At 41.5% G+C, this 13,825-nt stretch overlaps 1 protein-coding gene across 1 annotated transcript; it reads right to left on the reverse strand.

Moving 5' to 3' along the window:
• Positions 1-12,280: 12,280 nt before the first annotated feature.
• Positions 12,281-13,825, reverse strand: LOC139449688 (sodium- and chloride-dependent betaine transporter-like). Its single transcript, XM_071231191.1, has 3 exons — positions 13,757-13,825; positions 12,703-12,870; positions 12,281-12,406 (listed from the first exon to the last, which is right to left on the reverse strand). Exons 1-3 carry the CDS (start codon positions 13,823-13,825, stop codon positions 12,281-12,283), a joined length of 363 nt encoding a protein of 120 aa, XP_071087292.1.

Below are 13,825 nucleotides of genomic sequence, written 5' to 3' on the forward strand. Positions count from 1 at the left end.
CTCAGGCTTTCATCAAATGAGGCTGACTGAGCGATCTGCACTGATGACAACCTTCATGACTCCTCTTGGGAGATATTGCTATAAAGGGTTCCCATTCGGATTTCACTCCAGAATCGCTACGGCGATGTGCCAAATGAGGTATGGCGTGTGATCTCAAGACTTGATCAATGTACCGAGCTGCAGTGACACCATTGCCTCTCCCTGGACCGATGTTCTTGAAGACCACAGGGCCGATCCTCTGTGCAAGACCAATTCCACCCCACACCATGATGCTCGGACCCTCCCCACGAGTCTCTCTCAAAAACACAACCATCCGAATAACGTTCCCCACGGCGTTTCCAGACTTTCTCTCTCTCTCTGCCATCTGCTGTTGACACACAGTAACGGATCTCGTCTGAGAAGAGGACTCTTCACCACTGCTGGTGGCGCCAATGCTGGTGCTGTGTTGCCCAATGAAGACGGTCCCGGAGATGACGTGGTGTCAGAATGGGTCCTCGGTGTGGCCTGTGACAGTGGTGGTGTCTGCTCGTCAATCGCCGACGCACGGTGTCCGCACTAATGTATCGCTGGTGTGTCCCCATGGTCTGTCGAGCAGTTTCTACAGCAATAACAAAGTGATCTTGAAGATGCTGGCGTACAATCTGACGATCCTGACGTCGGGTGGTGACCCTTGGTCTTCCACTACGTGGTCGGTCATCTGTAGTGTTGGTGGTCTGTTACCGTTGCTGGAGCCTGTATATGGTCCTTACGTGGACTTGAAATGCATTGGCTACATTGTCCAGCTTGCAATCATCCAAGGGCTTGGTGTCGCTCATTTCTTGTCAATCTTGGCATGTGGTAGCAATTCAATAACGAACGAATATTATCCGATCTGGCTGGATTTTTATAGGGCGAGAAATGTGGCAACGCATGTGCATTTCAATTTGCACTGAACTCACGTGCATCGGGTTACCATGGCCGTTGCTCTGATGCGTTTGGGCGATCTGTTTTATTGTCTTCTGCTTTGTTTTTTTATCATCAAATTTCTTTTTTCCGGACTAGGTAATGTTAAATTTTGGAAGCTTTGACAAAAATTACCCAGATATTTAAATGACAACTTTTCATACAATGTTACTTGGGGTGACGTTGGTTTTACGGTTCAGTATATATGATGATTCTGGAGATGAGCACCATAAAGAACACTCTGACAGCTTTTCGCGAAGCTGGCGTATCACTCAATGAGGATAAATGTGAATTTGGAAAGTCACGGATCCAGTTTCTGGGACAAACTGTGAGTGCCAGGGGAATCAGTGAGGACAAAGTCTCAGCAATCAAAGACATGCCAGAACATAAGAATATAGGCGATTTCAGACGCTTTCTTGGAATGGTCAATCAACTTGGAAAGTTTGTCGTCAATCTTGCTGATATGACAAAGCCATTTAGAGATCTTTTCAACAGGAAATCTGTCTGGACATGGGATAAGCCTCAACTGGAATCATTCTCTCGGATCAAGCAAGCTCCCGGTAGCAGTCCAGTGCTAGCACTCTTCAATCCGAACTTACCAACCAAGGTTACACCTGATGCATCTTCGTTTTGTCTTGGTACAGTCTCACTCAGAACCCCACAAGTGGCTGGAGCCCAGTCATATATGCATCAAGGTCCATCTCTGAAACTGAATCACGCTATGTGCAGATAGAACAAGAAGCGTTGGCTCTGACTTCGGCGTGTGAAAGATTTCAGGACTATCTTTTTGGGATAGACTTTCTTCTCGAAACAGATCACAAACCTCTTGTCCCCCTGCTAGGTCTGAAGGATCTTGATCAACTCCCTCCAAGGATCTAACGATTCAGGATGAACATGTGCCTGGTCGTGATATGTAAACAGCTGATGTTCTATCTCGAGCTCCAGTAGCATCTCAATCTAGTTCAGACAAGACTCTCGAAGCAGTCGGACAAGTCTAGGTTGAAGACATTCTCCACTCGTTTCCAGCTTCAGATCGGAGACTTGAAGAAACCAGACCTCATCAGAAAGAGGAAGACATCTGCTGCGAGATCACTCGATATTGCCTGGAAGGATGGCCTGAAAAACACATGATCAGAGGCATTGTTAAACACTATTGGCCCTATCAAGCTGAACTTACCATTCAAGATGATCTCTTGCTCTGTGGTGAAAGGCTTGTGATTCCTGAAACACTAAGGCCAACCATCCTGGAAAAGCTTCATGATGGACATCAAGGCATTATAAAGACTCGTCAACGTGCAAAGCAATGTGTTTGGCGGCCACATTAAAGCAATTTGTGTCTAAGTGTCAGGTGTGCTGTAAGAACATGGACAACCACCCTGAACCATTTACAACTTCTGAAACTCCCGAAAGATCCTTGGCAAAACGTTGCCTCCGACCTCTTTTAGTATAAAAAGAACTAGTATGTTGATGGGCTATTACTCCCGTTTCATAGAAATTGTCCGACTGTCAAGTACATCTTCAAAAGAAGTAATCAACTCGCTCAAAAGTATCTTTGCAAGACATGGTGTGCCAGAGACTCTAGTTTCTGACAATGGTCCTCAGTACAGTGTTTCAGAGTTTACAGCCCAGCTGAACTGCTGATGTCAAGGAAACTGCGTACAAAACTGTCAATCCTGAAAACGAAACTTGAAGTTCACCCACCTGTAAAACCAAAGTTTGTAAACTTTGAGAAACATCAACACCAAAAGCAGGAATATAACTTCAATCATCGCCATGCTATGCGCTCACTTCCTGTTTTCCAAAGGGGAAATAATGCATGGGTACCAGACATGAAAGAAACAGGTACTGTGCTCAAACAGCTAAGTCCTCGGTCTTACCTCGTAAAGACTGACTCCGGAACCTACAGGCGGAATAGATGTGACATAAACTTGTTACCAAATGTTCCTGAAAAGCAAATTCCTAATGTGCCTGAAAAAGAAGACTCACCTGAACTAAATCCGCAACCATGTCTGAAACTAACAAATGACTCCTCAGTTCACATAACACGATCTTGCATAATCTTAAGAATGCCAGATAGATACTGAGACTTTCTCTCATTTCAAGTTTGATAAGTGTGTCAATATTCGTTGTGTATGGTTGAGAGTTTTATTATTCTGTAACCCTAAGGTCATGCTAAAGCTGTGTTCACAATGTTGTGTGAGTGAATCTTGATTTGTTTTCTTTATATGCATTATAATGTTTCATTGTTCAGGCACAGTTGAAAGTTGACAGTATTGTTCACTTGGTTTCTCCTGGATGGGGAGATGTAGTGGTATGCACAAAGGGAGACAACTAGAGTTGTCATGATGTTGCACTCACGAATAAACGTGTCTCAAACACACACGCCTTCGCCTAGTCGATAAAACGTTCGCTCGTCACGCCGAAGATCAGGGTTCGATTCCCGACATGGGTACAATGTGTGAAGCCCATGTTTGGTGTCCCCCGCCGTCATATTGCTGGAATATTGCTAAAAGCGGCGTAAAATCAAACTCACTATTTACTCAACTTGAAGTTACGTAAGTTATGTTAATTCTAACAAGCAATTATCACTAAATACAGAACTTTGTTCAATTCTGAACACACAACTCACCTGTCAGCCCCACAGAGGACCACCCCACTTGCCTCACGCTCGGGTGAAGTTGTATAGTCAATTACAATGATGTTCAAACATTACTACATTGTTTTACAGGCCTACTGACATACTCGCAATGGATACCGTTAATCAATACGTGCATGTTTTCTCATTTCCGTTCAGTTTAAACTTTTATTGACAACAATATACACAGGTTTGGGTTAATGCAGCTTAGTCTAGGAGTGTTGACCATAACACATTCAGAACCTTCCTACCTCTGTGTTTGTGCGAGTGTTTGTTGTGACCTTGGAAGGTCTGTCTTTCTGACTTGGTTGAAGCAAGTCGTCGTACCCCGGTGGGGCGTTGATCACAGTATCCATTATTGATCAGTTCGATTAAACTTGATTATTTACAGGCAGTCGTCATATTGCTGGCATATTGCCAGGTGTCGCCTCAAACAACAAACAAACACTCCCTGGTGATTAGGTTCACAAGTTCTACATGACTGAAGCACAAGAATACTTATGTCCTCTGTGTGCATCCGGTGGCACATAAAGTGTAATTAAGTGTTTTACGTTGTTATTGATGTCATTCCTGAAATATCAGAAAATCAATGTTAGTGACACTAGAATTCGATGAAAGCAGGGAGTTACAATACATGGATCACCCCGTGGATCTATTCACGTCAATAGTAACACCAGCTACACAACCATGGGACTTCTATTTACAGATTGAACTCCGATAAAACAAGACAAAGTTGCACGAGCATACTTCTTGCAATGTATGATTGTCTTGTTGAACATGGAATATGATCTGAAATTGGATGGTTTGTAAACACCCATATTTGTTTTAAATGTGTGTGTTCGATATGACATTCTTTAGCATATTCCTTTGAATGAATTTGTTTGTACACATTTTGAAATAGCTATTGACTGCATGTACACGTGCTTGTAGACAACAACTCCGTCAGTTCGTAACTGGCATAAAATCTAAAAAGCGTGTTTTCACAAACACCAAGAAGGCATGACATGTTTGTTGGTGGATATATCTTTGATTATGAACAATAGATCCTTTAGTTCGCAACTGGTAAAACGGTTGAACAAAAAGCCAAGCGGACATGCCACCAACATGAACACGTGCAGAGTTAAAACAAATTCAGTTCCTTTATACTGCTTCAGGTAAGGATATGTATTTTACGTCACATCGGCAACATTCCAGCCATATCCTGACGACATACACAAATGACAGAGAGTTAGCTGTGCTTAATACTGCACTGAAAATGAAATACATGAATATTGGTACTGTGAGGCAATGTTGAAAAAGGCTCACGATCAGGGAAAAATGGGCAGTCGTATCAATAATCAGTGGGTCCTGGTAGGACTTCGGTGCATAGCAGATATTGGCGCCGTAACCAGACCACTTATTACCGTTGCCTCAGATGTGATCCATGATAAGCACAGTTTATAAATAAAAGCTAAAAACCCTTTTCCTTGCCACAAGAAATATCCACTGAAACCGATCTTATCCACTGAGTCGATGGTGCGATTCCGACTGTATCACCAGCATGTGTTCATGGATTATCAAATAGTGATAATACAGGTGCTCTCGAATCCTGCCGTACAGGTAGCACATCACAATCACATGAAAAGGCAAGTTATAACAACCACTTCGCAGTAACTACAACTTTCCGATCTTTGAGCAGGAATCTCAGCCTCGATTTTTTGTGTGCACTGTATATTATGTGACATGTGATGAAAACTTCGAACCTTCTTTGGCTACGATTGCGATTGTTCCTGCTATCAAACCCCTGGCCGTATTATCTCTAATATAACCGTGAACACAATAATAGAACATAATAGAATAACATAAGTCGTGAGGAGGTTGTAGAGAAGCTGTGAAGAATGTGCTGGCCGGTGGGGACATGGGTGGTGAGAGAGATGCGAACCCGCTGTGTAGAATGTGTCTGCCGGATGGCCCATGTCTGGTCATCTTCCCGAGGCAAGAGAGTTAACTGACTTTAAAAGTCAAGTTTCCACCCTTGCCGAACTAGGCTGGAATAAATGGGCTCGATCCTAGCGCCACCAGTGGCTATTACCAGTTATTTCTCTTCTAAGCCTCTCCTATGGACCAATCAGATGCGTTTCCTTCACACAAAATGGTGGCGCCGAGTCAGGACGATCTGCTCGATGATCAAGATCTATACTGTGAGAAAACGGGTCTTACATCGCGACATGCATCAAATCACGTGAGCACCTTGATTAAAAACATGAAAAGATTTGGAAAATATCTGCTGACAACGAGATGGCGGCGCACATGCTTTGCAAATCCTGCAATCGACCGAAATTTGCACGACAGTTTACGAACCGGATTTCGATTTCGGTGTGCGATTTTGATTGGACTATGCATAGACTCGTTAGTCCAGCCAAAATGTAACTCCATAATACCAGCCTAGTTCGGCAAGGGTGGAAACTGGACTTTTATAGTCAGTTAACTCTCTTGCCTCGGGAAGATGATGTCTGGTGAGAGATCCTGACCCGCTGTTGGTTGAACGGAGGTTGAAAACAAACCACGCTGATGCTGAATACACAATACCCGGTTCACAGGGAGACGAAAACAACTCATCTACGTCAGTATTCCACGCATCGACCTTTAGCAAAACTCAATGGTAAATAATATTGCAACTCGTTAGTCCACACCCGGGTCATATACTGCAACCGATCGCCTTCACCCGGAATGCTATCAGATACTGCAAGCTTTATTTTACATCCGGGACGCTATCAAATACTGCACTCGTTAGTCTACACCTGGGGTGCTATCAGAAACTGCAAGCTTTATTCTACATGCGGGACGTTATCATATACTGCGACTCGTTAGTCTATACCCGGGATACTATCGAGCACGAGTATGGTGCTGACTAAAATAGAAAAGTTAGCGGTGCGAGCCGAGATTTCGAACCCACGATCATAGGTTTCTGGCGTGCCCAAGGAACGCAACTCTGCGCAGCGAATTGTGGCGCCTAACATGACTGGGCCACCCATGTTCCCGGAAGAAAAAAACAATCACGTCCCATACACTCGTTCTTGTAAGTAATGCTGTATACATAGTAAAAATAGCAAAAATGGAAAGAGTATTTGTCCCTCCGTGGACATGGGCAATGGAAGGGTCGGTGATGGAACTTGACGCGGAAACACGACAGCAATCAATCCACCAGAACGAGGACATATTTAATTTACACGCCAACGTCGAGTTATAATTCCATTTTCAAACTAAACACGAAAAAACAGGAGTTCTACCATGAATTTGGGAAATACTCGATTCTGATTAGTCAATCAGGGGTATCAAACGACAATAACTACCTCTGATTGAAACAGCCGATTTTGCGACCGCAATACCGCGGAAGATAATAGTAACAGGCAATAGTTCCTTTTTCCTAGTCATTGTTGGTAGGCATTTTTAAATATGTCTATGCGCCACTATACGTTATAAAATGCAGATTAACGATGAATACAATATTCAAAGTGAGTGTGACAATACATTTTGTGCACAAAAGACGACGGAAGTCGACAGGGAGAGTGCATTTCAAGTTTTAGGGACATCGGAGAGCTTAACAATTGCCCCCTTCATGCTCTCAAACGAAGCAGTTGTGCTACACGCTTTCTGTGCCGGTAATATATGCGAGTGAAGCATAATAATGCAAAAACTGCCATTTTCAGCGGATAATGTACCCAGCACACAATTTTCTGGCTTCGTGTTCATGTCGTGTCAATTTCCACCACAGTCAGAGTCAGATAAATAACATAAGGTGTGTCTCAGTGGGTCTTTTGTCTATGAACTCTTCACTTCCTAAAGTCACTATGACTAACAATATATTGTTTTATGTGAAGATCACACTATCTACAACTGTTCCATTTGACGAGATGTCAGTCACGTGACTGCAGAGTAAACTGCACTATATTATTTTCATACGTTTGTCATGAGACTGTATTCTTGAAATGACCTCATAATTGACGGACTACTTACACATTCCTGGGGGAACCCCTTCGAATTCCTTAGTACGAATACATACAGAAGCGTTGTTTCTGGTCATTGACTACATGATCGTACACGTATATCCTCGCTTCGACTCATTCTATTATTACCATATGGTGACAGTGTGACTGTCATACTGAGATAGTTCTTAAGAGACCTTTCTCATCCATGATGATATCATGTAAATACATTTGTCGTAAACACACAACATATGTTCCTTTAGAGCAAGCTGAGCATACATATATGGTTGAGGGGGGTGGGGATGGGGTGTGTGTGGGTGTGTGGGTATAGCCTACTGGTTAAAGCGTTCGGTCGTCATGCCGAAAGTCCGTGTTCGATTCCCCACGTGGATACAATGCGTTAAGCCAACTTCTGGTGTCTCGCGCCGGGATATTGCTGGAATATTGCTTAAAGTGTCGTAAAACCGAACTGACTCACTCTCTGGATGAGGAACTATTTCATTCTGCGTTACAGCTGCTTGTTCTATGGCTGTCAGTGTTAACGTGATGTCACACATATCTATCCATCTGGACATTATATAAAACTGTGTATAGATGTAGCCCTTCATCAATAAAGGCGCAAAATAGTGATCTAAAACTTATAAGAATAGACTTTCACTTTCTTTGAGTTCATTGGAGTATGAACCACTTACTAATTTGTCAATAGTGTAACTTTGTATGCAAACTATACCTGAGACATATCTCATGGTCAGCAGTTGTGCCTCAAACAAACATGAAATCCAAATCATTACGAAATCAATATTGCAAAACGTTGACTGACACAATGGACAGATGTTTTCCGCACACAAAGTCGTCCAATGTAATCTTATCAATCGGTTGAATGTAGTATTTTGGTTTGGTTTGTTGTTTAACGCCGCACTCAGCAATATTCCAGCTATATGACGGCGGTCTGTAAATAATCGAGTCTGGACCAGACAATCCAGTGATTGATATCATGAGCATCGATCCACGCAATTGGGATCGATGACACGCATCAACCAAGTCAGCGAGCCAGACCACCCGATCCAGTTAGTCGCCTTTTACGACAAGCATAGTCACCTTTTACGGCAAGCATGGGTTGCTGAAGATCTATTCTACCCCGGAATCTTAAGCTTCACGGGTCTTGAATGTAGTATCCTTTGTCAGTGGGCCGATGAGATAGCATGCCGATTTAATGTTTGCTCATCACGCCATCGATTCAAGTTCAATTTCCCGCATAGGTACATTGTGTCATGTTGTGGTTACAGTAACTTGAAGTAACAAAGCAACAACTAGGCTATGCGACATAGGTGCTAATTTCAGTTTTATGTTCATGCATGTATATGCATAATAGATTAATGTAGATTTATTTTGTATGTCTTTTCCTTTTCTTCGCAGATATTATATGATAGTGCGTAACATTTAACATCACACCGACACAATTTGCATTAATTAACAGTGGGGACTCGGGACCTTTTTTCTCCGGCATCCCAAATTGGACGGTTACCATAAAAAAATAACACAGGCTCATATTAATGGTAACATACATGCAGTTTGTTTGTTTTGTTTGTTTGTTGTTTAACCCCGCAATCAGCAATATTCCAGCTATATGTCGGCGGTCTGTAAATAGCATACGTATACAAATGTCAAATACGTTATTTTATTTTCAAGTCAGATTTTTTTGCATCACATAGAGTTACTGTGTTAAATTAATGTACCACTGTCAGTGCACTTATCGCCTGGTCCATCACGTTATTTTCCTTTTTGTTTACTGCTGTGCGACTTCAGGCAACACACTTACTTATTTATACATATGGCATGATCAATACATAATATTCATCAACCTTGAACATATATTGTTAGATTAAACACAGAACTAATAAAGTAAACGTACTGCCAGAACTCCTCTGTTGAAGTATGTCCAAATGCACTTGAAAATGTATGAGATAGGTTTGAGTCCAGCATGACCGTTGTGCAGACACACAGAGTGGTGTGTTCCATGAGTTACCACAAGTTGTCCCTGAGAGTGAGTGAGTGAGTTGGGTTTAACGCCGCCTTTTAACAGTGTTCAAGTCACATCACGGCGTGTCAGCTTAATGTGGGAGGAAAGCCCGAAGTGATGCAGGTCTCAGACGTTTACAATTAACACTTCGGTGAAACCCACGAGCACGGGTATGGTGGTGACAAACCTAGAAACATAATCGGGGCGAACCGGGATTCGAACCCACAATCATAGGTTTCGGGCGCGCCCAAGGGACGCAACTCTGCACAGTGGTTGACGTTTATTGTCATATGCATTCTTGTTTCTTTGTGACTTCATGAGAACACTGGGTTTTGTCAATACTATAGGAGTTAAGACTTACCTATCACGTTGTTACGACGTAATTACGACCCACGCTTCACCTATTTACGACACCATAAGACTCATCATATCGAGCACATGTATATGTACATACTTGTTTGAGTTAGTGAGAGAGTTGGTTGGGATGTTGAATTTAGCAATATTCAAGGAAAAATACAGAAGATCACACCAGAATTGGGCTTTACCTACTGTATTCATTCGGGGAATCGAAATCGAGCCTTTGACGTCCAGCATGTCATGTTCATTCATCACCTATACTTGTAAAATGTTCTGATGAAAAGCAATTGTTGTTGTCAATGGGGTCTCTGGTGTGAAGTAAGTCATCTTTCTGTTTCATGTGTGTACCAGCTGAACACCAGCACTAGTTTGCCTTTTACATGTATGTAACGTGGCAGTGAGAAGTCAGTGTAATCAGAAGATTTCAGCTGGACAGCCCTGGACGGAAGAAAGAAGTGACGTAGCATATCCATATCACAGGAGCATGAAGAAAGTGCGATAATTTATTCTGACGAATTCAAGAACAATACACCTCAGCTAGCTAGCTATATAGCTAGCTGAGTAAAATAGGAAAAAGGAAAAAACACAAAAACGGGTGAAACACTTTAAAGCCCCCCAGCACAGACGTTGGACTACATGATGACATATGAACAATTAAACAAGCTCAGAACCGAAAACACATACATGAAGTTTTGTATCTTTCAATATTCCTATATATGATTCTGCAAAATTTGAAGAAAAGCTCGATGAAGGTAAAGGCTATCCCTAAGCAAACAATTTGATCTTTCCTTCAAAATATACCTGATGGACATTTATACTCTTTGAATATGTTACTCTGAAAATCACTTGCTACGTCGCTACTTATCGTAGTAAACAACTTTTTCAGTAACATCGATCCATGCAATTGGGATGGATGACATGCATCAACCGAGTCTGCGAGCCTAGTCGCCCTTTACGGCAAGCATGGGTTGGTGAAGAGCTATTCTTCCTCGGATCCTCAAGGGTCTATGTGTTCATGGTACCAGATCTGTTTCGTTATTCAGTATGAATTGACAACCGATTTGAACAAATCCTTTGATCAGTAATATAAGCAGATGTGTTGGATAAACTATATATATTGTTATTTCCGACGATGTTCTTAAGCTTGAGATGATTCTAAATAAATACGATGATGATTGTGATATGAAATCGAATCGAATATTCATTGAACTAAAGAACGGAAGGAAGTATTGCTGAGGCACATTTGTATATTTATTACCTCGAGCCCAGACACATACATTTATTCCACAACCGATAAAATGCTCTTGTTTACATGAGAATAACAAGCAAGTTCATTGTACAATTCCAACTTTATCATCAGCACATCAAGCTACGTACCAGAAGACCTTTTGGAAGTTGTCCGAAGGCCTTGCATGCTGTAACCCTGATCATACAAATATAACGTATTTGACTACCAGGCGACTTGGTACTTTCGTTAAAACTGATTGTCGAAAATGTTGCATGAAGGAAGTATGAAGTGGTGTTGAAAGTGGCATAAAATTTTTGTAAGAATCCGCTATGCGGATTCATACAGTTTGCACATCGGTTTTGCGATTCATACCTCAGTGAACCGAAAAAAATACACAGTCAATGCTTATAATTAAATTCGACAACGTAAAACATGCTTAATCTACAATAGTATAACTAGAAACAGTTGTATATATCAAAACAGACAAAAATGACGAGATAAATAAACATTCAGGGTGTAGGAATACATACTGTGGCGTGACATGAATCAGGTGATCGTTTATGTAATGCACCAAACTTGACACGTCAGTAGCCAATCAACGGAGAGTAGGATCAAAACAATGTTGACATGACCTGTCAGACTGTAACGAAACGGAAGAAATATGACTTGGAGAATGCGGGAGTGTCTAATGACATGGCCAGCTACCACCAGATTCAAACATCAGTTCCCTAAAAACGGGAAAACACAGTTGGAAAAATGCTAGTTAGAAATGAATCCCGAAGACATGAGAGTTGTGGAACGGAGGCAAACGGGAAAAAAACAGGCGAGCGAGCCTGCACGTTTGCGGTTTCATCCCTTCTCGGCCTCGGTTTCAAAGGGTAGTCTGGGCAATGAATATGCATGAATGTCGCTAAATGTCCTGTGCATGACGATACACGTGAGCAGAAAGGTGGGACTGAAATACTTGGATTCCCCGACATTCCGAAGTAATAAAAGTAGTGCCCCTAGGTGGGTGTGTCTTAATTTTTTTCCGTTCATTGGGAAATGAATGCAATAACACGTGACCAATTCAGCTAATTAGAATGCAGAATTTTCAATGAACAAAACGGAAATGTAATTATGTGTTGCTTCTTTTATCGATTGAAAACATGCAGAATGGTTTCCTTCAAGTTGGTCGACACGTCTCCGTCCTCCGTAATACCATATCGCTGTCTGCATCGTCGCCATTCAGGGCTTGGTGTTATGGCGGTCTTCACACGCTGAAATGATTAACAACTTATTTCAAACTATTTCCACATTATCATTATTGCCCCTATATTGTATCGACAGGGACATGCCTATAATGTAGTGTGCAGTTTTGCGGGCGACCTTGCAACGAATAAGTGGTGGGAAAATGTTATGCAATACTACATAAAATATGAAGGGCCGAAAAGTTTTGAAAATAATAAACCAGGTTATCCTAATTTAGATTTCGAGAATGAGTCAGCGGGTCTTCTGTCATAGTGTGTATCAACTGCACCAATTTTACACAATATATTTAATGTATAATACAAACCTTAGCGAAGGAGCCTCTCTGCATCAGAATATATATCACCATGGTAACAGGGATAGGGACTACTGACACTACAGCAATACACCAACCAATGGTGACAGCGATTGATGGGTTATCATAGTTCCCGTATGCTGGTGGCTTGTAGCTAGAGATGGTTAGAATCATAGCTGCCTGTGTAAAAGAAAGAGAGAAAGAGTATACTCTTTAAAATAATCCCAGTTTAAGATACAAAATGGCACAGCCGCGCTGAGGCATAAAAATACACTAGGCTAATATATGCTAACCGAAATATATAATATATAAGTTGGTTCGACATTGGGTTAACTAAACATACTCCCGGAAATGATAAATGTAGAACCATGTTTATTAGAATTATAAATACTCATTATTATGTTATGTTTAGCTAACATAATTGTTTCAGGGTTATCAGAATTTTTCTAAACTATCTGGAAATTATTAGATGATGTTTCACATGTAAATGAAACACATCACAACACACCTGCAAACGTTTTTAATCAACCAATGTGCGATGGCCACACACGAATCATGCTGATGTGAAAAGTTCAGCTTACGTTGATGCATGAATATAAGCGACAACGTCCTGTCCATAATCATAACAGATCTTTGCTAAAAGTATAGATTATTGTACGGAACTGACTATATAATAAGCGCGTGAATCCAAGAAATAGTTACTGATGCTTGTTTTGTAAGAAGTATGTATGGTCAGCCATAACCACCGTGTCTTTGTTTAACGTCTAAAATAACGCCCGTGATATTGTGCTGACGTTACTGAAATTCGGGCCTAAGTTTTATGAGTTACAGTTATCAATCTCATCTCAATCAAACCGTTATTGTCCCACCAACCATTCTCCGAATGTACCCTTCTGACACAAAATTGGAAACAAGGTATTTACACATAAATAACTTGAGAAATTGTTATGTCGTTCATATTCGTCATTGCATGTCTAACGAGCAACATACACATTTCATACGCTTTGTGATACACCTGAATCACTACAAGAGTATTAATTCATTGGATAACAGTATTACACTCTACCAGCAGCACGGACGGTACAATGATGAAGCACATCAGCTTATAGACAACTGGAAGCCGCTTTCCAATCAT

This window comes from Haliotis cracherodii, unplaced genomic scaffold (genome assembly GCF_022045235.1).
Source record: "Haliotis cracherodii isolate W230 unplaced genomic scaffold, xgHalCrac1.p SCAF_10, whole genome shotgun sequence".
Classification (NCBI taxonomy): domain Eukaryota; kingdom Metazoa; phylum Mollusca; class Gastropoda; order Lepetellida; family Haliotidae; genus Haliotis; species Haliotis cracherodii.

Bases quoted from the DNA above. Each gene is read 5' to 3' on its own strand.
- LOC139449688 (XM_071231191.1), bottom strand. From the start codon at position 13,825: ATGATTGGAAAGCGGCTTCCAGTTGTCTATAAGCTGATGTGCTTCATC. The intron at 12,871-13,756 runs GTAGAGTGTAAT...TCTTTTACACAG, and splicing joins TTGTACCGTCCGTGCTGCTG to GCAGCTATGATTCTAACCAT. The intron at 12,407-12,702 runs GTTTGTATTATA...TAATCATTTCAG, and splicing joins AGAGAGGCTCCTTCGCTAAG to CGTGTGAAGACCGCCATAAC.